The sequence below is a fragment of the Heterocephalus glaber genome, unplaced genomic scaffold (assembly GCF_053883595.1).
Source record: "Heterocephalus glaber isolate CG9 unplaced genomic scaffold, H.glaber_assembly_v1.0 deba00001600, whole genome shotgun sequence".
Taxonomy (NCBI): Eukaryota; Metazoa; Chordata; class Mammalia; order Rodentia; family Bathyergidae; genus Heterocephalus; species Heterocephalus glaber.
The window spans coordinates 12,422,677-12,448,252 of record NW_028258372.1 but is presented as its reverse complement, the minus strand read 5'-3'; the positions used below and the strand labels follow the sequence as shown (position 1 = coordinate 12,448,252).

The following is a 25,576-nucleotide window of genomic DNA, read 5'->3' as shown; positions in this document are numbered from 1 at the left end:
CTATGCAGACCCTGAAAGCAAGTAGGAGTTAGTTCTCTTATTTTCTGACACAGCAGATTTCAAGTTGAAACTAATCAGAAGAAACAAAGATGACCACTATATACCAGAATAATTCAACAGAGTTAACAATTGTAAATATCTATGCAGTGAATGTTGGTACAGCTAGGGTCATAAAACAGAAACTACTGGACATAAAAGGAAAGAAAGAGACCAATATAATCATATCAGGGGACTTTAGTACACCATTCACAAATGGGCAGGTCAACCAGACAAAAAAAATCAACAAAGAAATATCAGAGTTAAATCTACCGTTGAACAAATGGAATTAAGAGCTACCTATAGAGTGTTTCATCCAACAACAACAAAATATGTATTTTCCGGCAGGGGAGGCCACAGCTGGGAAAATGGCGGACGGAAAGGTGGGAGAGGAGAAGCCTAAGAAGCCGAAGAGAGCTGGAGGCGCCGGAGGACCTGAAGAAGAAGCAGAAAAACCTGTGAAAACTAAGACTGTTTCTTCCAGTAATGGAGGGGAAAGTTCCAGTCGCAGCGCTGAAAAGCGATCAGCTGAAGAAGAAGCTGCAGACCTCCCAACAAAGCCTACAAAGATCTCCAAGTTTGGATTTGCCGTAAGTAGTCAGACAACAAAGAAAGCATCAGCTATATCCGTCAAACTTGGATCAAGTAAGCCTAAAGAAACTGTTCCAACTCTTGCTCCAAAAACCCTTTCAGTAGCAGCAGCTTTTAATGAAGATGAAAATAGTGAACTAGAGCAAATGCCTCCAGAAGCAAAGATGAAGATGAAGAATATTGGAAGGGATACACCAACATCAGCTGGATCAAACTCTTTCAATAAAGGAACATATGGGTTTTCTGATAACCAGAAGCTATGGGAACGAAATATAAAATCTCACCTTGGAAATGTCCAAGACCAAGACAATTAAATGATGTGTTCTGAAATGGGGTGTGGGGTGGGTGTAAAGTTAAAAGTAAGAGTTTCCTTTTTTAAAATGGTATAAGACTATCTTTGGAGCTGCTTGTTCTTTTTCTTTTTCATTTTTTTTTAAGATTGAGTGGTACAGTAATAAGTGAGTTTGAAATTAGAGGTAATTTGTGGTTTATATACAGATTTCAAGACATTTGCTAATTTTGTAGTTTCATGTGATTAGTTCCCAAAGGTTACAGATAATAAAGAAATCAGAAATGGTAAAATAAATAAATAAATAAATATGTATTTTCCTCAGCAGCACATGGAACTTTTCTCAAAGTACACTATATCTTAGGCAATAAAGCATGACTAAATAAATACAAAAGAATTGAAATAATCTGCTGCATACTATTGGGTCATAGCAGAAGGAAACCAGAAATCAAAAGCAAAAGAAACCACAGGAGTTATGCAAACACATGGACATTAAATAGTACACTACTGAATAATCAATAGGTCACAGAAGAATTCAAAGAAGAAATTTAACAATTCATAGAAATAATGGAAACAAAAATCTATCAAAACCTATGGGACACAATGAAAGCAGTGCTAAGACGGAAGTTGACAGATGTGAATGCACCCATTAAAAAAAAAAATGGAGCAATCCCAAATAAATAATTTGATGATCCATCTCAAGGTTTTAGAAATATAACAACTGAAATCCAAAACCAGTAGGAGGAAAGAAATTATAAAGATCAGAGAAATTAAAGAAATTGCGACTGTAAAAAAACACAAAGGATCAATGAATAAAAGTTAGTTCTTTTAAAGGATAAACAACATTAGTAAATCCTTAACCAAACTCACCAAAGGAACTTCTTAGAAACACTATATTGACATATTTAGAAACAAAACAAGGTGAAATCACAATGAATGCTATCCAAATCCAGAGGATTAAAATAAACTATTTTGAAAAATTTATAACCTAATAAATTAGAGAAAGTAGAAGAAATGGAGAAATTTTTAGACATGTATGAATTAGCAAGAAGATACATAAACCTTGAATAGAGCAATAACAGGTAATGAAATAGAGGCAAATAATAAAAACACTACCAAGTAAAAAACCAAAAAAAAAAAAAAAAAAAGCCTGAATCTGATCAATTCACCACAAAATTCTACAAGAACTTCAGAGGAAATCTAACGTTAATATTCCTCAAACTGTTCTGTGAAACTGAAAGGGAAGGAGCACTGCCAAACTCATTGCTGGAAGTGAGCATTATTCTCATATCAAAACTGGATGAAGACTTAACCAAAAAAGGAAAACTATAAGCCAATCTCTTTAATGAACAAAGATATAAAAATCCTCAAAGATAAGGAAAAATTGGAACACATATATACCTGTGCATTAGTGGAGGGAAAATAAAATGATTGAGTAGCCTGGAAAAAAGTCTGGTAGTTCCTTATAAAGTATACCCTTAAAATATCATATAGCAATTCCACTTATAAGAAAAATCTTATAACAAAATATTAACAGATGCTCAGGAGACTTCAGTTTTAAATATTGCTCATATAATGCTCATTAATAATATGATGCAAAATAGTACACAGTAATAAGAGCTGACTCAAACTAGTTACAATAATCTTATGAAAGATGAAAATAATAATTTCAAAGTATATGAGGCCTGAGCCATGACAAAGCTTTTTAATATAAAAATGGCTAAGTAGCTTCTATATCTGAAGCAGCAAGCATTTTAAAACTTGGGCAAGTGAGAGTACCAACAGACAGCATGTAAAATATTTACATCACTCAACAGAAATTCTACCCTTGTTTTACAAAACTGACACTGTTAGAATTTAAATTATTTTTCCCTATTACCTTCTTTACTACAAAACAAAAACTACATGTCACCTATAAATACTGCCTAATTTAAGGATGTCATGGAAATCTTAATTTTATTCATTTAATATAACAATAATTTATTAATCTTACTGATGAGCCAAAGGATATACACATATAATATGTAGCTTACCTAATATTGCAAGCAAAAATAACTGTGACAATTAGGTATTTCCTGGAAATTTTTTCATTTAACTTTATCAGTACCATATGACATTTCTGTATCCTGTCTCTTTTAAGTAATTATAAATAAAAGCCAGAAAAGTTGTTTTATATTCAGACTATGCATTTTTCTTATCTTCCTACTTTACAGGTATACATGACAGGTTTCTAGGGGGGAAAAAACTACCTAATTATCACCCTAGCCAGGCTTTTTAAACTTGTATGTTAGCTAGATGTGGATTTTTCAGTCTGCTAGTTGACTTCAAATATCATTGGGTTTTTGGAAGAATGTTATCACTACCTAAGGAACTATCTTGACATTAAAAATGAAAGATAAAAAGTATTGTTATTATATGAAGAGAACAAAAGGTCCTACCTGTTTTAATCTCATGAAGAAAGTCTCTGTGAAAGTCTTTCTGCTGAAATACCAAAATCGCTCATTTGCAGGGTACACACGAACTACTGTCTCCAGGAGAAAGCGGACAGGCTCTACCACCTCCGTGACTACCATATCCACTGCCACAGTCATGTACACTCGTTTATCTGTAGTAGAAATTTTCTAGGTTTTATGCTGGTTTTATTATTCCTTCATTATTTAAGAATATAAAGTTTTCTCATTTATGAAATTATGGTTCCTTACATTACCTACTATATATTTTAAATGTTTTAATAATACTTTAAGTAACGAACTAGTCCAAGTATGTTTCTCAAGCACTAATGATCCTATCTTAGTTAAGAATACAAAACTCTTGACCGCTTTTTCCATATCCCAAATCAGATCCATAACATAAAAAAACATAAATAAAAACTGGGCTGGGGGTGTGGCTTAGTGGTAGAGCACTTATCTAGCATGGGCAAGGCCCTAGATTCAATTTTCAGCACCACAATAAATAAATCAATAAATTAATTAATATATTTTACCCTAAAACTACCGAATTTCTTAGTGAAGCTCCGGAAAATCAGAGATTTTTTTCCTTCCATCTTAAAAAAAGAGATAATAAAAATTGTTAGGTTTGTTTAATGAGTTGTATGGGGAGAACTGTCAAATCAATAGAGATGTACAGCTTCTATGTGTTAAACTTGTATAGGCAAAATGTTATTAATATAGACAATTTCACGTTGTATGCCTTGAGAAATCCTCAGAGGTTTGTCAGAATCTTCACTGTTCATAACATATATTTACCCTCAGGAAATCATTAATCAAAGCTCCAGCAAAATACTTATGTGAAGTTCTCATATATAGGTGTGTGTGTTTGTGTATGTGTACATACATGTATGCAGTTGTATGTATGATATATATATATATATATATGAGGCCTGACATGGGCTTTGATCCAATAGCAGTACAGTGCTATCAACCTAAATGCTAGTTATTATTTAAAATGTTTACTCTGCCACAGATTACATTTAATTTGTACCTAGAATCTTCTAGGCTAGTTTCCATTGGTTTTCTCCAGTTTCCACTATGATAGGTCAAAATATAGATTTCATTTTATTCTATTTACTGCCTGATATTCAGTGAGGTTTTTGAACCTATGGCCTGGTCATTCCTTATCATTTTGTATTTTCCACATTAAATATTTCTGAAATTTAAACTTTGTCCACAATTTTTAGTTCTTAAAGAAAAATCCAAACAAGTAAGCCCACTATTAGAAGAATCATTCAATAGTGTTTTTAAGGTACTGTAGAACATTTATACTCATCAACTGTACTTTGATTGATATAATTAAATTCAAAATGTTATTATATCCTATATATATATATATATATATATAACTTGTTAATTCAGGAGAAACTAAGATTCTGTAGACATTGTGCCTGTCCTAGAGGACTTTAAAATCTAAAGGGAATACTGAAGAGAGGTAAAAGAAAGCAACACAAAACATAAAATATATTACTCAACTAGATCTTAGTGCAGTAGAAAGATCCAAGACATTTCATTTCTCAGGGCATAAATTTCTTCTATAAAAATCAAATGTTTTTTGATTCATAAGTTCTCTGAATAATGTGTAATTTCAAGGTCACCATTTGCAAATTTTAGAAATCAAGGCAACATGTTTATGTAACATATGAAATAATTTTAAATTTAAAACACATAATAATTAAGACCTGAATATTATTGTAATATAGCATTATAAGTTTATTTTACTCATACAAATAAATTATCTTTCATGTGAGATTAAATATATTAAAACAAAATGAAACTGAATTATGTGTTACATTAAAAATGGATAAAGTTACTTTTGCAAGTTGGTATTTGAAATTCCTGTATTTTATTCTTCAAAAATTTCAACTGTCTTATTTTTCTCATCTCTGTATTTTCTTTCTGAATAATTTTAAGAAAGAAGTTTACAAGCTGTTATTTACAATCCTATCTCCAAAAATAGAGAAAAATCCTTTACTGCTAAAATATAAAAAGCTAAGTTTTATATAATCTTTTTTCTCTTTTTAGCCTCTATTTTAAGACAGCTTATTATATGATCAAATGCATGAAATTTACTCAACTGGTGAACACTCTTTAAGGAAAACAGAAAGTATCATTTTAATGTTCTTCATTAACACATTGTATTTCTATATTAATATTCACTAATGCTTCCTCTCATTAACCAAAAGTCTCCTGTGGGTATAAACTAAATAATATAAGAGTAAAAATAATATAAATTGATCCATCATGTTCCAAATATAAATATTTGGTTGAATGACAATAAGCATTTAGGGTAGTTCAGTGAGTAGGACTCAGCAAGTAAACCTTAAATTTACTTTAAATGCAGATGATGAATGGGCAAAAATACAGGCAATTAGCAGATGCCTGGATAAAGGAGTAATTAAAAAAGATAATAGGATGGGCTGGGGATTTAGCTAAGTGGTTCTGCCGCCTGCCTCGAAAGCACAAGGACCCGAGTTCAATCCCCAGTACCAAAAAAAAAAAAAAAGATAATAGGAAAATTGAAAAATGTTACTATTTAACATTTATAAATTTCTGTCCAACTACACATGTGAAAATTAAAAGGTAGGAAACTAGGGGGAAAAAGTGTTTGCTACAAATAAAATCTTTAATACACATTGTTAGGATCTCAAAGATCAAAAGACAAGAATGAATAATAAGTGAAAAAATATAAGTAACCTCTAAAATAAAAAATTAAAACAATAATCAAAGATATGCAAAATTCTAGCATTTGTTTGCTTTTATCAACTCTATAGGGATACATAAAACACAAAGCCCAAATGCCTTCTATGCAATCTAATCAAATTAATTCACAAGTCTTTTGGAGAAAATCTTTTCAATGGTGGGGGTTCTCCCTGGAAGCATGGAGTATTAAAAGCAATCTCAAAATTTAAAAAACAGTGTATTTATTTTAAATAAGCATCAGGATTTTTAAAAAATATAACAAGACAAAACTGCTCATAAAATAATTTTTTTAAATAATAAAAGATTTTTTAAGAAAAGTCACCTTTTGGTGTTTCTTCATTAAGTGCTAGAAATATTGGTGCATTAGGGTCCCACATGCCAGTAATAACATAGGCTCTCCCATCATAACTCTTTCCCATGGATTCCTGTAAAAGTTAAAACAGCAATCAGTGATAATTTGTACAGCAATAAAATCATCATTATATATTATATCTTAATTAAAGCAACCCAATTTATTAAAATTTGGATTTACAATCAGAGGGTTTATTTTATTATAATTTTTTTCATCCTATAAAAGCATTTCTTTAAATATTATAACCTCCTATAGCTTTCTTCAAACACAGCTTATATGTAAGGACATATATCCCTGATATATGTCAGAGGGATGCACACACATATTGTCTAAGGCATACACATATATATTGAATCATAAAAACAGAATACTGCTATGAAGTTATATTTAACTTCACCTTGTGCTAGTTGTCAAAATTTCATGTATCTATGGATATGAGGATACACCACAGTCTCCATAAAAACTAAAGTACCAAATTAATTGAAAGACTGAATTAACAGCTAATCACAGAGCAGAAAGGGAATATTTGTCTTTCAATGCTCTAATTTTTAACACATTCTTAAAATATTCATTTACTTTATAGCAATTAATACCTTCAAACATTACTTTTCTATTTTCCACATGTCAGATACTCTACACTTTCTTACAATCATAAATCAAGCTTAGGAAACTAATATTGGTTTGTAATCAATACTCAAGTATTGACTTTTCCTCTCCCTATCCTTACAGTAACTCTCTTCTTCCCATCTCTTCTTCCTCTTGACTGCCTCCATTTTATGACTTTATTCTTCCTTAAAGAAGCAAACAACTACTACAGTCAAAGCAAAGCCACACACAGATTATGTACATGTGCAGGGAGAGGAGGATGAGGGGTGTCCCATGGGAAAACTGCAAAAAAGCATATGAATATGTACATAGCAAAGGAAAGTATCCATGGCACTTTGAATTTTCTGTATTTCCACACAGCATGAATAGAGTGCTAGAAGGGTCAGGCTAAAACAAAAACTTTTTTTCCATTATTACCTCCTCCCAGATGCTTCTCTGAATCCCTATAAAATTGTGCCAGTCACTTGGTAACTACTAAGTATATTTCCCTAGTGTATTCATAATAATTCACTAGTCAGATTGTACAGTTCTAGCGCTGATACCCCTGCATTCCAGAGATGAAGTACACTCAAGGCCATTTATAAATGAAACCTTCTCAGAACCTCCAACCTATTCATAATCAATCAGTCAAAATCAATCCATCTCGCTCAATATCTCTCTCCTTCTCTTTTACATACACACACACACACACACACACACACACATACACACAACCCCCACATACAAATTCCCTTAACCTTCCACTTTCCCTCTGAATCAGGTCCCCACTCAGCAAAGGGTCTCTGACCCACAGATTCCAAACTATTTCTGGACTAGAACTTTTGCTGTGCTTAAGTCCAAAAAGATAAAAGATGAGCTGGACAAAGTATAATAATCTCTTTCAATTAATACAGATCAAGGAAAGTGGGAAGTTAGAGATGGAAGTTGAATGCATTTACTGAGAAGTCAGGCTGGGACAGGCCATATATAAAACAGTGTTATAAAATATGAAGTAGGAAGAATGCATGAAGAATAGCAGAGTATTAAGAAATTGGTAAGTGGTAAAAGAAACGGAGAAAATAAATGTTAACAAAAACCACTCAAGTTATAAATCGTGTAAGCAAAACACAAAGGTAGATACTGGGAGGCTAGAAGGGAGGGGAATGCAGGTAGAAGCACAGGGCAATGAGATCAAAGAGAAGGGGCAAGGGAGTAAGCAGAAGAGAAGTAGCAGAGTTCATCACATGTGTAAGAACTAAAGACCGCTTGGCATACTGGATTAAAATATGAAATGCACTTGCAACTATGGGTCAAGCTTCTGTTCTAGTGTCAATAAGAAGTTAACTGTAAAGATCTACAAAATTTACTGAAGAATCTTTAGAACTTAAATTTTAAACTGTGCTTCAGTTCCAAGAAACCTGGCTCTACTGAGTTCTCTGCTTTTCTTGGTACCCTGCTGTTACGCTTCTCCTAGGTACCACAGCTATAGGTTAAAAAAAAATTTTGTCCTTATTTGGTCAAGTTCCTTAACCCAAAATATTGTTGTTATTGGAAGAAAATTGGGTCTCTTTTACTACGCCCAAGCTAATTTTGGGAATGTGATTTTATTTGTGCGTGTGTGTGTGTGTGTGTGTGTGTGTGCACATAGCTGTCTTTTTTATAAAAGTCTATCAGAATAAAATGGTAAAAGATATTTTCAATTTTACGTGACATTTGGGTGTGTCCAAAAAGAGCACAAGTATTAAAATCTTCCTCTAGAAGCCAGAACTAAGACTAATTAGACAAAGCTACAAGGAATTTGATTTCAACAGATTCCAAAGAAATAACTTTATAATAATGAGTACTGACTGGGCCAGGGATTTAGCTCAGTGCACCGCACCTGCCTCGCAAGCACAAGGTCCTGAGTTCACTCCCCGGTACCCAAAAAACCCAGTACTGTTCCTTAGGCTTCAACATAAGGTAATGAGTTCCTTTTTATGAGATGTAATCTAGCCAAGAATCAATGACTACATATTAAGACATCACAGAAATTAAAAACACTAGCTAGTAATAAATCACAACTGTTGAAAACTGCAAATGCAAACCTTCCTATGTGCCCATTTGCTGTGTAGTTTAAGCATACTGCTCTTTCCAGAAACATGACTGCTGATAAGGCCTTTGATGTTGATGCCTCAAAGGTGGAGGATTGCTCTGTAAATTAGATGTGACAAAAGGACCTCAGAAAGTCACACCAGTTCCATAATTTTATAATCTGGATTAGATTTTATAAACAAATCTCTACCAATGATTCATCTTAATATTTTAAGCTCTGAAAGACCATAATTAGGACCCAGGATCTGAAAAGTTTTTATTGCCTCAACATTTCCAAAATACCACCTCATAGAATTGTCACGACTCTCAAATGGGATAGCTTGCCTTAAATAAAACCACACTCATTACTGGTATGTTGGAGAAACAGATAGATCAGTAATTAATTTATGTTTTCTCATTCAGTGTAACCATTGTCCTTACTTGACCTATCCAGGCAGTGCTTCCTCTGTATTTTCATGGTTCATGGTTGCAAATGAGAAAGCACTGCACCCATTACATAGTTACATATTTAAAAGGTATGTTTCCATGGCAAGACTACGAACCCACAGATGGAAAAAGCTGTGGTTTACTCATATCTATAATCTCAGCACTTCATATGATGCTTGGCACACAAATAGGTACCCAGAAGCCTGAAAGAAAGCATTCTAATACTATTAGAAGATTAGTGTTAAAATTGCTATGAAATAATTCAAGAAAAACTTGACATAATTAGTGATATTTAACTGACATTTACCTAGCACAGTTGAAAGGAAGAACGGATGTCATGTCTATTATCACTAAATATAAAACTTCCAGTTTACTAAGGAACATTATATTCACCCTAAAATGACTATTTCCTACAAGATTGCTAAATCAAAAAGTAAATGTTTTCATTAATTGCAATATTAGAAGGTATATCTAATAATGTGAAAAAGTTAAGATGGCTTGCTACTTGTATATCAAATATTAACTCTTGTATATATATATATATATATATATATATGAGGTTATAAAAAATAAGAACAAGACACTGTAGCTCTCTGATATTGTATTAGTGAATATACTATATATATATATATATATATATCTTTAAGAGTATTCTTCAAATGAATATAGTAAATATACTTTGCTAGGAAAAGGTAATCCAGGAGAAGTTCAGAAAGAGAAATAACTGAAAAACAGGCATCATTCCAACACTCAAATTAATAATGCATTAAAATAAATGAAAGGTACCATATTCACTTTGGAGATACTTGTTATAATCATATTCTTGTTATTTTGGGCTCAAAGAAAAGACATCTTCTTAAGTCAAACAGATGAATAGATGGACACTGTCATAATACTATCCTTTTATTTGCTTTCAAATTGCATGACTGCTTTGGATGAAAATTTCCCAAATCCCTCCCTCATAAGTAATTTTAAATCAGCAACCAAATTTAATTAATATTATATGCAGTAAAAAGAAACAATTCTGACAATATGACAAGCTTTTTAAATAGAAAGTACTTTAAAACTATAAAATGACTACTATCTAAACTTGGTTAAAGTGCTTAAGATTATCATTACCATATCCAGTAAATGCATGTCACTGTTCTTCACGTTTCGACCTGGGCTTAATAACATTCCAAAACATCTGAAAATATTGGGGGGAAAAAGGAGAGATAAGGTATCAAGAATATATAGAAGCCCAGAGAGCAAAACGCTTTTGTAATAATTATACAATCTTAACTCTGAATTATAAATACCCTTTTTTGTTACAGGAAGATCAAAAACAAGAATTCATTAAGATACATAATAAAATCACACAGAAATCAAAGAAATGAGTTATCAAAATTCCCAGATTTTTATTTTATATGTAAAATATTACCAAGATTAGAAACTGCCATGAAAATGGCCCTAAATTGTTAACTGAAAGAAAACATGGTACTGAGATATGAATTAGTTTCTAGGAAGATAAGAGATTTTATTTGCTTTACAGTTATTCCAAACATATAGGTCACGATCAGGGAATCCAGCTAAATAAAATATGAGGTTATAAAAAATAAGAACAAGACACTGTGGCTCTCTGATATTGTATTAGTGAATATACTATCAACATACTATTAATGTACTATTAACTGCTTATTCTGTGCTTTCTGGTGTTAGAAAAGCTTCAGGAATCCTACCAGTGTTACCAAAATATTGCCACAATTTTTTTGGGGGGGAGTATCGGGGATCAAACTCGGGTACTTGCACTTGCGCAGCAGGCAGTGAAACCACTGAGTCAAATCCCCAGCCCTGCCACACTTTTTGATAAACTTTAAAATTCAGTTAAATCTAAAATTTTTATATTTGTTAGGCTATTATTAACTGTACCTTACTGGTAAGTAAAGCGAAGTCCAGAAAAGTTAAAAGAATTTACTCAGATTCAAGCTGCTATTAAATCAATCTTGTACCTCAAGAAGCAATATAATCTGTCCAGAGTGTCCCTCTCACAACAGTGCACACCCAACTTAATAGTTTGTATCATAGTCTCCCAACATCTAAGGTATGTTGCAGTGCTTTATAGAAGGGGTAAAGAATGCAACTAAATTAAACATAAGATGTTTTTAATTTCAAAAACTGGCAGTTCTAATCTGCCATAAAGGATAAACTTGAGTCATTTTTAAGAAAATGAATACACCTTGAGACCAGAAACCCATAAATGAAATAAATCAGACACAGAAGCTATATGAGAAACCCAAAATATATGTAAAGAGCAAAATAAAAGATAGAAGGAAACAAGAAGATCTTTTGCAAAATGAAAGAGAATCAAGAGATATAGGGAGGGAAAGGAAAGGGAGGGAAAGGGGATGAAAAAGGGCATTAAGGTATGTTATGAGCACCTGCCAACTCCCAACAATGAATGTAATCATTATGTACTGCAAACATGTACTAATAAAAATATTTTTTTAAAGTTACAGTGGGCCAGTCAACACTTCATCTGCTTCTTATTGTTTGCCAAAGGTTTACTTTTCCTAGTAACGTGGTCTTCTGTTAAATGAACAAGATAGGTAATTGGTCTGATTCAAGTATGAGCTTAGTAAAAATACATACACCTCTGAGTACATAAGGATGCTTTGCTGAAGACTCCCTTTTGGCACTGAAAAATGATCATGCATATAATGAAAGATAAAGTTTATAAGCTTCAAGGATAACTTTCTAAACATGTACCAGTAAATATAATCTATAACATAATTAATTCTACTCTACTATTCATTTCACTCTAATTACTATATACTGCTAGGTTCTCTGTACAAATTATTGCCTTAAATTTTTGTTAAGTAACAATAAAAGATTTAATTCTTTTTCATATAGAAATTTGGTCTCCTCAAGTACGGCCAATGAGGACAAGTTTGTTTATTTTCCTATATACTTTCATCCAACTTGGATTTGTGCTAGGTTTTTGTTTTTGCTTTTAAACAACAGTTTTCTTTCTTTTTTTTTTTGTAAGTTCTTTTATTGGTACATTTTAGGTATACAATTTGTTTACATTTATCATTGGGTGTTTGTACCTGTACATGATGTATCTTGGTTCTTATTTTTGTCCCCATTACCTGTGCGCCCTTCACCCCTCCACCCTTCCCTATTTAGACAGACATCATTTCCATTTTTTTTCTTTTCTCATAGTTTTTCCTTTCCCTCCTTTCCTTTCCCCTTCCCCTCCCTTCAACCCTTCGTCTTTGGACCTTTTTTCCTATTTCAAATTATCAATTATTCATTTTAACCCTTGGTTACACTATCAGTTTCTATTTTCTATACTATAAAGCTTTTAAGTTACAAAAATATTATATACTCATTGTAATAAGTTAACAAATACCAACATGCTATATATTTTTAAAATAATAACTTCGTTCATCTATCTCAGCCCCCTTTTGGAACCAAAGGCAGTAACAGCTTGAAATTTATCCTCTCTACCTTTTTGCGGCTCCTTTTGAAAATCTAAACTTTACACTATTTTTTTCTCAAGCACTGCCAAGTAAAGGTAAAATGGATCAGATTTTACATTTTCTAAATATAATATTCCCATATTAAACCACAAAAGGACCCTTAGAAGTTTGGATTTTCCTGAAATGGTAATACTTATCACCTTAGTATGATGATCTTTGATGCACTGCTCTCTTTCTGACTTGTGAAATATCCTGCCACCAATCTGCACTGTTACTTTAGGGAAAGCACCTAGCACCCTGGGGCCTCTGCTTCCTCTTCTGGAAGATAGAAGAGGTATAATATATGAACTTTAGTGCTCTAAGCACTAAAATTATGAAATTTTTTCTATCAAGCTGTATTAGTCATTTCCAAAATTATACCTCATTAAGGCACATCAGGCTTCCAATAAGACCAGCAAGAACTATTAAGAATAATGTGTCAGGAATTAGATATTATTAGTAACACAAACATCTAATATGAATATTAAATGGCTCACTGGAGAATTCAAAGCATTTGACCTTCTCTTAGCAACTCCAAAGTAGGGTAGAAAACATACAGCTATCCCACTGATTTTCTCAAGTCCACAGCTGAATAGTGGAAGAAAGTAAGTAAAGAGACCATAACAATCTAATATGGTAAGTTCCAAGATACCTATAAGTACTGAATATTAAAGCAGAGAAGAGACACACTCAATATTATTTATAATACAGAAACTGCTGACCTAACCCAAAATTTGCAATCAAACCTGAAAATAAGATGGTATTATCACATTAGCAATAATGACTGTATTATATCAGCCATTGTTTATTGAATGTTTTAATACAGATACTACCATATAATTTTATTTATATATTTAAAACCATGTAATTTTATTAATATTTCAAAACAACCCTCACACAACAAATAATTAAATCAATTTTCAAGAAGTAGAAGTGATTGGCCAAAACCACATGGCTATTAAGTTACAGGACTAGAATTCAAGCCCATTCCTATCACTATAAAACAATATGGTCTTTAAATCAGCCTGAGATTTAGAATCCAGAGGAGAATGAAAAAAAAAGGAGGGAAGTAGATCCCTAGGACCCAGAAAAGATCTGATGGAATATTTTTTTTTTGGTACCAGAGATCGAACTTGGGACCTTGTGCTTGCGAGGCAGGCAGCAGAACCACTGAGCTAAATCCCAGGCCCGATCTGATAGGAATATTAATACCTAGAGAGAAATTGAAAAAATGGAACACAACTCAGAAAGGGGAAGGGGCACAGTAATAAATCCCTGGCTCCCAGCTCTTGGCTCGTGAGAAAGGCAAGCAGAATCTACACAGACAGTATAAAAAAGTAAAAGTGGAGGACTCCCGAGGGCTGCAGGGAAAAACACAACAGTGGACTGGCCCAGTAAATGCTGTGAGTTGCAACAACTGGTGAGTGGCTCCAACCCAAACACCTGCCATACTCCCTGAAGAGTGCTTGGTCAGATACCACTCCAGGGAGGGACTGTTTGAACCCAAGACTCAGTCAACCACAGGATGGCTTCAATCCAGGACTGCCAGGGTTGCATTCCCACAGTGACTAGGTGAGAGGAGGGCACAGGCAACACATGTGGTCAGGGAGCTTTGGTGAGGGTGACAAGAGACCTGATGAGGGTTTAAGCTGAAGGGCGAAAACCTCACCCCCACAACCAGGGTCCACACACAGCCTAAATTGCTCTACATTTGAAAGTCACAGAACTGGCGACCTAGCCCTAATCCTAAGGCCTGTGGGTGCCTGTACCTACGGCTGATCTGGAGTCTGACAACCCTCTTTATCCACCACCTTGAGCAGAGACAGGTCTTGACATAGACACTGCCCCAAAATTGTAGGTCCCAGGAGAAAATCACACATGCAAAATCACAGAGAAATTTCTTTTTGTTGTTTTTGTTTTTAGTTTTGGTTATCATTTTTTTCTGCTTTTTCCTCTTTTTTTTTTTGTATTAAATTCTTTTATTGGTACATTGTAGGTATACAACACAATTACATTTCTCATTGGGAATTGTACCTTTATATAATGCATCTTGGTTCTTATTTTTTCCCCATTCCTAGCCCTCCCTTCACGCCCTCCACCCTTCCCTATTTACAAAGACTTTATTTCCATTTTTTCCATTTCTCAGCATTTTTTCCTTTCCCTTCTTTCCTTTCCCCTGTACCTCCCACTACCCCTACCCCTTTGGACCTTTTATTCCTATTTTACATTATCAATTATTCATTCTAATAATTGGTACATTTTAGGTATACAATATAATGACATTCATCATTGGAAATTTGTACCTTTACATAGTCTCTCCTGGTTCTTGTTTTTCACCCTTGCCCAGCCCTCCCTTCAACCCCTCCAGTCCTCCCTATTTACAAAAATTTTGTTCCTATTTTTCCATTTTCTCATATTAATCCCATTCCCTTCTATCCTTTCCCTTAGCCCTCCCACTTCCTTCCCCTTTGCCCCTTTTCTTCCTATTTCACATGACCTATTATACATTTAGTCCTTATTTACACTTTCAGTTTCTCACACCAGAGAAACTATTCGGTATTTACACATCTGTGTCCTATTTATTTCACTTAAGCATACTGCCTCAATGTGCATCCACTTAGCTATAAATGTCTCTAATTTCTCATTTTTTATGGCTGAGTACTCTACTTTTTGTTTCGTGTGTGTGTGTGTGAGGGCACGTGTGTGGTCCTTTTAGGTTTTTTGTTTTGCTTTGTTTTAGATTCTTTTTCTCTTCATTCCTTACCTGTTTTCTTCACCAGTTTACTAGGGCTTAGCGAATTTCCTTTGTCCTTCTTCCTTATGTCTTTTTCTTACTTCTTGTATCTCTTTTCCTTTATTATTTTTCCTATTCTCCTTTTAAATTTTTCTGTTTAATCTTTTCTCTCTTATTTTTAGTCTCTCTATGATTTCTTTTTTTCTCCTTTTTCTTTTATCTTCTAATTCTGGTCAGTTTTTTTTCCTCACCTTCGCCTAATTCTATAAACATCCTTCTACTTCCCAATAAGATCTTTTGTACCAATTCTCTCTCTTCCTTCTCATATCATAGAGTTTAAGCTTTCAAAATGTTCCTCTTGTTTCCTCTAGTCCCAAACCCTGTATCATTAATAGTATCGGCACAAACCTTTGATCTTTTAATAGTTGCTTAACTCTATAAAATAACTGCTTTCCACCATTAGTGAAGATAAAACTGTTGCATATATTAGCTATAACTCAATACCTAGATTATCTTAATGTTTACACTATAACAGCAGATTTCTTCTCTAGGATTAAGGGTGGTACATAATTTGTTCTTGTGGTATGTTAATATCCAATTTGTCTTGGATGATAATGCTATAGCTGATTTTCTTGATATTAACAGGTTCAAATAACTGTTGCTATTTTTCTGTAAACCAACACTCAGATTGAATTTGTGATTTAATAATACTAGAGTACATTCCCAGAGAACTTGGTAGTTAGGCTAACTATACCACACGCTTCTCTCCCAAATTAACCAAGGTGGTTGGATCTTGGGGAAATCCTTGTTTTTTCCACTTACTCTTGCTACATGATTCCCTAGCCCATCTATCACCATTTAATCAATATTACCTAAGTGACTATACTTGTAATCTTATTGGTTGATCATAGTTTTGTCCCACCTCGTATCCCACTGGATCAATATTACCTAAACAACTATACCTGTAATCCTATTAGTTGACTGTAGTTTTGACCCACCTTGTACTTGCCTCATCTTATGGCTTTGCTCCATAAAACACCTTTGAAAGGGCTGGGGATTTAGCTCAGTGGTTACGCTGCCTCTCTCAAAAGCTCCAGGACCCAAGTTCAATCTCCGGTACCAAAAAAAAAAAACACCTTTGAGAAGTGGGGTAGATAGGCAACCCACTTTCCAGTCCCACTTCTATCTCTCATAGAAGCTATCTTTCCCTCAATATATTCATCCTACTCTTTAAAAAAAAAAAAAAAAGAGAAATCCAGGAGATTAAAAAATTATCGATAGAATTGGCAGCAGAAGCAACCAGTATAAGGACAGAATTTCAGAACTAGAAGACAATGATGCCAATATACAGATAAGTGAGGCATATAGGACTCCAACTAGCCATGATCAAAAACATTCTATACATAGTCATATAATAATCAAGATCCCTGAAACCAAACAGAAGAACAAAATACTACAAGCAGTTAGAAAAAAGAAACAAATCACATACAAAGGGAAGCCCATCAGAATCACAGCAGACTTCTCAACACAAATCCTCAAGTCTAGGAGAGCCTGGAGTAAGGTATTTCAAGCCCTAAAAGAACACAACCTCCAACCTAGACTAACGTATCCTGCAAAACTATCTTTCAAAATTGATGGGGAAATAAGATACTTCCACGACAAAGAACACCTGAGAATTTTCATCAATACCAAACCAGTACTCCAAACAATTCTAAACAAAATCCTGGAAAAAGAAAATAAAGGTCACAACTCAGTAAGGCCCAACAGAGCAAATCCACCAGGCAAGGCAAGAAATTAAAGGGAGAGGGGAGAAAATAAAAGAGCCAACAACAGGAAAATAACATGACAAGGATAAGCCAATATCAGATATAACCATCAATGTTAATGGCCTCAACTCACCAATCAAAAGAAATAGACTGGAAGAATGGATTAAGAAGCAAAATCCAACAATATGCTATATACAAGAAACCCACTTGGTTCACAAAGAAATTCACAGACTGAAAGAAAAAGGATGGAAAATAGTTTTGCATGTGACAGGAGCCTGGAAAAAAGTGGGGGTAGCTATCTTATATGCAGAAAAAATAGATTTTAAACCAAAACTAATTAAGAGAGACAAAGAAGGCCACTACATTCTTGAAAAGGGAACAATCCAAGAGGAAGAGATGACAATCATGAATATATATGTACCAAATATTAATGCCCTCAACTATACAAAACAAATGTTAATGGACATGAAAAACCAAATAAACACTAATACAATTGTAGCGGGGGACCTGAATACCCCACTGTCACAAATAGACAGATCATCTAGACAAAAAAAAACAACAAAATAATAGAACTGAACCAAGCTTTTGAAGAAATGGACTTAATAGATGTCTACAGAGTGTTGCACCCCACAAAACCAAAATACATGTTCTTTTCGGCTGCACAAAGGTCATTCTCCAAAATAGACCACGTGCTTGCTCATAGAACATGTTTAAGTAAATGCAAAGGAACTGAAGTTATCCCCTGTATATTATCAGATCATAGTGCAATTAAACTGGAGAACAATAGCGTAAGAAAACACAAGAACTGCTCAAAGAGATGGAATTGAATAACACCCTCCTGAACAACCAATGAGTAACAGAGGAAATTAAAGAAGAAATTAGACAGGTTCTACAATTAAATGATAATGCCAATACAACATACAGGAATCTATGGGACACAATGAAAGCAGTTCTGGGGCTGGAGATTTAGCTCAGTGGTTCCACGGCCTGCCTCGCAAGCGCAAGGACCCGAGTTCAATCCCTGGTACAAAAAAAAGAAAAGAAAGCAGTTCTATGAGGGAAATTCATAGTAATAATTGCCCATATTAGGAAAACAGAGCTCAAATAAACAATCTAATGCTGAACCTTAAGCTCCTAGAAAAAGAAGAGCAAGACAAACCCAAAGCTCATACAAGGAAGGAAATTATACAGATCACAGCAGAAATCAATGCAATGGAGACTAAGAGAATGATACAAAAAAATTAACAAATCAGAGTTGGTTTTTTGAAAAATGAATTAAATCGATAAACCCTTAGCCAACCTTACCAAAAAAAGGAGAGAAAACGCTCAAATTCACACAATTAGGAACGAAAAAGGTGAAGTCAATCAGATCCAGCAGAAATCCAGAGGATCATCAATACCTATTTCAAGAATCTGTATTCTAATAAAATGGAAAACACAGAAGAAATGCAGATTCCTAGATACATATGAATTACCAAAGTTGAATGAAGAAGATATAAAAAGTCTAAACACCCCAATTACAATCAGTGAAATTGAAAATGTAGTTAAAACTTTACCAACAAAGAAAAGCCCAGGTCCTGATGGCTTCACTGCTGAATTCTACAAGACATTTAGAGAAGATCTACTGCCACTACTCTTTAAACTCTTCAATGAAATTGAAAGGGAAGCAATATTTCTAAACTCATTCCTGGAAGCAAGTGTTACTTTGATTCCAAAACCAGGGAAAGACCCAACCAAAAAAGAGAACTACAGGCCAATCACCCTAACGAACACAGATGCAAAAATCCTCAACAAGATACTGGCAAACAGACTACAGAGGGTCATCAAGAAGATCATACACCCTGACCAAGTCAGATTTATCCCAGGGATGCAAGGATGGTTCAACATACGTAAATCAATAAATGTAATACACTATATTAACAAACTCAAGGACAAAAATCATATGATCATCTCAATAGATGCAGAAAAAGCATTCGATAAAATCCAACACTCATTCATGATAAAAACCCTACAGAAAATTGGAATAGATGGTCTCTATCTCAAGCTAATAAAGGCTATCTATGAAAAACCAACAGCCAACATCATACTAATGGTCAGAAACTGAAAACCTTCACGTGAAAATCAGGAACAAGACAAGGATGTCCACTATCACCACTCCTGGAAACATTAGCCACAGCTATTAGGCAAGAGAAAGAAATAAAAGGAATAAAAAGAGGAAAGGTAGAAGTTAAACTGTTATTATTTGCTGACGATATGATACTTTATAAACAAGACCCAAAAAATTCTGCCAAAAGACTTCTAGACTTAATTGACAGATTCAACAGAGTAGCTGGATACAAGGTCAACACTCAAGAATCAATAGCCTTCTTGTACACAAATAACAGACTCACTGAGAAAGAAATTAAGGAAACAATTCCTTTCACAATAGCATCCAAAAAAATGAAATATCTAGGAATCAATCTAACAAAGGAGACAAAAGACCTCTACACTGAAAACTACAGAACTTTGAAAAAAAGAGATCAAAGAGGATGTAAGAAAATGGAAAGACATCCCTTGCTCATGGGTAGGAAGAATCAACACAGTGAAAATGGCCATACTTCCAAAACTGCTATACAGATTCAATGTAATCCTGATAGAAATCCCAACAATATATTTCACAGATCTAGAGAAAACAAGCCAAAAATTCATTTGGAACCATAGGAGACCTAGAATAGCAAAAGCAATTCTTGGCAACAGACACAATAGGGAGTATCACAATTCCCAACTTGAAATTATACTACAAAGTCACTGTGATAAAATCAGCATGGTATTGGCAAAGAAACAGACCCAAGGATCAGTGGAATAGATTAGAAAATACAGAACAACTCCAGACATACTCAGCTACATCATCTTTGACAAAAGAGCCAACCATAATCACTGGAGAAAAGATAGCCTCTTTAATAAATGGTGTTGGGAAAACTGGATTTCAACCTGCCAAAGATTAAAAGTGGACCCCTATCTTTCACCAAGCACTAAACTAAAATCTAAGTGGATTAAATATCTAAATATTAAAGCAGAAACACTAAACTTACTGGAAGTTAAGTTAAGTAGAACTCTCCAAGACATTGGCGTAGGAAAAGATTTCATGAACAAATCCTCAGTAGCATGGGAACTAGCACAAAGAATCAACAACTGGGATCTCATGTTATTAAAAAGCTTCTGCACTGCAAGAAAAACTACCAACAGAGCTAACAGACAGCCTACAATGAGGGAAAAAATTTTTATCAGCTGTTTCTCAAACAAAGGTCTACTATCTAGAATATATAAAGAACTGAAAAAAGTCAGACCCCTCCAAATATAAAAACCCAATTCAAAAATGGGCATCTGAAATGAACAGACATTTCTCAGACAAAGAAGTAAAAGCAGCAAATAAATATATGAAAAAATGTTCACCATCACTGGTCATTCGAGAGATTCAAATGAAAACAACACTGAGATTCCACCTCACTCCAGGAAGAATGGCTGCTATCAAGAAATCAACCAATAACAAATGTTGGCAGGGTTGTGGGGAGAAAGGAACCCTTCTCCATTGTTGTTGGGAGTGCAGACTGGTGCAACCACTGTGGAAATCAATATGGAGATACCTCAGAAAACTAGGATTAGAGGTCTCATTTGACCTAGTTATCCCTCTGCTGGGTATCTTTCCAAAAGAATTAAAAGAATCATACCACAGTGATATATCCACACCCATGTTTATTGCGGCACAGTTTGTAGTAGCTAAAACTTGGAAGCAGCCCAAATGTCCATCAACTGGAGACTGTATAAAGAAAATGTGGTTTTTCTACAAAATGGAATACTATTCAGCCACAAAGAATAAGGAACTAGAGACATTTATAGCTAAATGGATGCACATTGAGGCCATACTCTTCAGTGAAATAAATAGGACACACGTGTAAATACAGAATAGTTTCTCTGGTGCGAAAATACTAAAAGTGCAAATAAGGTTCAAATGGTATATTTGATAATGTGAAATAGGAAGAAACGGTATAAAGGAGTTGGGCAAGTGGGAAGGGTAGGGGAAAGGAAAGAAGGAAAAAGAAAAAATATGAGAAAAGGAAAAAATGGAAACAAAGTCTCTGTAAATAGGAAAGGGTGGAGGGAGTGAAGGGAAATGGGGAAAAAAATAAGAACTTTGATACATCATGTATAGGTACAAGATCCCAACGATGAATGTAACTGTATTTTATACCTAAAATGTACCAAAAACTTAATGAAAATAAAATAAAATTAAGTTTAAAAAGAAGACAATGACGCCAAAGACCAACTATTCAGACAACTTAAATACAACAGAACATGAGAAACAGGTCCAACAGCTGCTGGGTGATGCAAAGAAGACTAATCTAAGAGCAACTAGAAAAAGTTAAAAAGCAGAAAACAGCACATATGGCATAAAACACTGTTCACAGAAACAATGGCAGAAAACTTCCCAAATATAACATAAGAAATAAACATACAGATAAGTGAGGCATACAGAACCTCAAATAGGTACAACCAAAAGAGAACCTCTCTGCACTACATTATATTCAAAGTACCAGAAGCTCATCACAGGGACAAAAATCTCAAAAGCTATTAGAAAAAGGCAATAAATCACATATAAACGTAAACTCATTAGAATTACAGCTCACTTCCCTATACAAACCTGAAAGGCTAGGAGGGCTTTGAGTGAAGTGTTCCAAGCCCTAAAAGATGACAACTTCCAACTCCTATGTATGTATCCTGCAAAACTTTTCTTCAAAATTAATGGACAAATAAGGTATTTCCATGAGAAGGAGCGCCTCAAGAAATTCATGACAAACAAAACACATTACAAAAAATTGTCAGCCAACAATGTCAATAAGTCAAAAAGAATGAATATACTTGGAGGATGAGCAGCTAAGCAAATGGAAAAAAAGAAAAAGAGGAAATCAGCCACAGGAAAATAATTCAAAGACAGGAATAACCAATAATTGTCAGTACTAACTCTCAAAGTTAAGGGTCTCAATTCCCCAATCAAAAGGCACAAACTGGCAGGATGGATCACAAAGCAAAATCCAACAATACACAGTATACAAGAAACACATTTAATTCAAAAAGAAACTCACAGATTAAAAATCAAAGGTTGGAAAACAATATTTCATGCAACAGGAACCCAGAAAAATGCAGAAGTAGCTATCCTAATTTCAGACAAAGTAGATTTCAAGCCAAGACTGATTAGAAGGCACAAAGAAGGTCACTACGTACTAGTTAAGGGAACAATTCAACAGGAAAAGAGTTATAAACGTATATGCACAAAATACCAGCAAACTCAATGTCATAAGACAAACACTAGTGGACATGAATAATCAGATAAACACCAATACAATTTCAATGGGGAACCTCAATACCCCACTGTCACCAACAGACAGATCAACTAGACAAAACGTCAACAAAGAAATATCAGAGTTGAAACAGATCTTCAAACAAATGTACTTAACAGGTATCTACAGAGTGTGACATCCAACAATAGAATACACAATGCTCTCAGCAGCACATGGTACTTTCTCCAAAACAGATCACATACTAACCCATAAAGCATGCTTAAGTAAATGTAAAAAGCACAATTATCCCATCCACATTATCAGATCATAGTGCAATGAAACTAGAAAGCGATGGCAAAAGACACCACAAAAACTGTACAATCGGATGAAAATCAAGTAATGTCCTCTTGAATAATCAGTGGGTCACAGATGAAATGAAAGAAGAAATCAGACAGGGCCAGGGATTTAGCTCAGTGGCGCCATCACCGCCTGCCTTGCAAACGCAAGGTCCCAAATTCAATCCCTGCTACCAAAAAAAAGGGGGGGGGGGGATTGAGCTCAGTGGTTCCGCTGCCTGCCTAGCAAGCGTTAAGGTCCCAAGTTCCATCTCTGGTACCCCCCAAAAAAAGATATCAGACAATTCAAACAATCAAACAATAATGCCAATATGATATATTGGAATCTACGCGACACAATGAAAGTAGTCCTAAAAGGGAAATTTACAGCAATGAATTCCCACATCAGAAAAAACAGCAAGGTCAAATAAATAACCTAATGATGCACCTCAAGGTCCTAGTAAAACAAGAATAATTCAAATTCAAAGCTAGTATGAGGAAAGAAATTATGAAAATCAGAGCACAAACTAATGAGATTGAGACTAAAAAGACAATACAAAGAATCAATGAATTAAAGAGCTGGTTCTCTGCAAGATTAAACAAAACAGACAATATTACCAAAGTAAGGAAAAAAAGACTCAAATTCATATTTCTACAAGAACTTTAGAGAGGATGTAACACCAATATTCTTCAAATATTTTAATGAAACAGAAAGGGAAACAGTACTCCCAAAGTCATTCTTGGAAGCAAGCATTACCCTGAAAGGACCTAACCAAAAATAGAGAACTACAGGCCAATGTCTTAAATAAACATAGATGTAAAAATCCTCAAAAAGCCGTTGGTATAGTGGTGAGCATAGCTGTCTTTCAGAAATCCTCAATAAGATACTGGCAAACAGAACGGAGCAAATCATCAAACAGATCACACACTAAGACCAAGTAATCTTCATTCCTGGGGTGCTGGGATGGTTCCACATATGTAAATCAATACATGTAATTCACTACATAAACAAAATGACAAAAATCACATGATGCTCTCATACACAAAGAAAAAGCATTTGACAAAATCCAACATCTGTTCATTATGAAAACCCTTAAGAAAATAGGTATAAAAGGATGTTATCTTGGGCCAGGGATTTAGCTCAGTCACGCTGCACCTGCCTCGCAAGGGCAAGGTTCTGACCTGGATCCCTGGAATAAAAGTTTTTTTTAAAAGGATGTTGTCTAAATCTGATAGAAGTCATCTATGACAAGCCAACATCCTGCTATATAGAGAGAAGCTTACAGCTTTCCCTTAAAATCTAGAACAAGACAAGGATACCTGCTAACATCACAACTGTTTAATATACTTCTCAAAACACTAGGCAGATTCATTACACAAGAGAAAGAAATAAAAGGGATATGGATTGGAAAGGAAGAAGTTAAATTACCATTATTTGTAGATGACATAATTTTCTACACAAAGAACCCAAAAGCTCCACCAAAAGACTCTCAAAATTAATAACCAAATTCAGTAACATGGCAGATTATAAAAACAATACTCAAAAATCTATAGCATTCCTGTACATTGACAACTAACTCATAGACAGAGAAATTAGGAAAGCACCACCTTCCACAATAACATCAAGAAAAAATTAAATACTTAGGATTAACCTAAGCAAGGAAATGAAAGACCTCTACAATGAAAACTACAGAACTCTGAAAAACAAGATAGAGGAGGATATCAGAAAATGGAAGATATCCCCTATTTCTGAATAGCCAGAACCAATATAGTCAAAATGGCTATACTTCCAAAACTTTTATACAGATTTAACACAATCCCAATCAAAATACCAATAGCATTACTCACAGAACAAGAGAAAGCAATCCTAAAATTCATATGGAACCAGAACAGATCTAGAATAGCAAAGGCAATTCTGGGCAACAAGGGCAAGTCAGAGGGCATCACAATCTTGAACTTCAAATTAGACTACAAAGCTACACTGATAAAAACGGTATTGGCAAAAAATATAAGACTAGTGAATCAATGGAACAGGTCAGACCATGCAGGAACAACTCCAGCTGCACTCAGCTATGTTATCCTTGACAAAGGGGACAAACAGTTTTAACTAGTGGAAAGGTAGTCTCTTTAAAATGGTTCTGGAAAACAGGCTATCTACATGCCAAAGATCGAAACTACAACCATATTTCTCACCATGCACTAAAACTAAAATTAAAAAGAAAATGGATCAGAGTTCTAAATATTAAAATAGAAACAATCTGCCAAAAGATAAAATAGGTAAGACTCTTGAAGATATGGGTGTAAGCAAAGACTTTCTGAACAGAATCATGGTTGCACAAGAAATAATACCAAGAATTATCAAAT

The 25,576-nt window shown here is 34.3% G+C and overlaps 1 protein-coding gene and 1 pseudogene across 7 annotated transcripts in view; one reads left to right on the top strand and one right to left on the bottom strand.

The window, feature by feature from the left end:
• The window catches only part of Rabgap1l (RAB GTPase activating protein 1 like), a 725,139-nt gene that overhangs the window by 599,826 nt on the left and 99,737 nt on the right, over positions 1–25,576 (bottom strand). For 5 of the 7 annotated variants that reach the window (XM_087194125.1, XM_004853402.3, XM_087194128.1 and 2 more), the window contains 3 exons: positions 10,682–10,748; positions 6,431–6,533; positions 3,355–3,521 (listed from right to left, as the gene is read on the bottom strand). In XM_087194125.1, the coding sequence (XP_087050251.1) occupies positions 3,355–3,521; positions 6,431–6,533; positions 10,682–10,748 (337 nt within the window). The remainder of the gene's footprint in view (positions 1–3,354; positions 3,522–6,430; positions 6,534–10,681; positions 10,749–25,576) is intronic. The other 2 variants (XM_087194130.1, XM_087194129.1) reach the window with 1 other exon arrangement.
• LOC106010079 (PEST proteolytic signal-containing nuclear protein pseudogene) lies at positions 387–956 on the top strand (annotated as a pseudogene).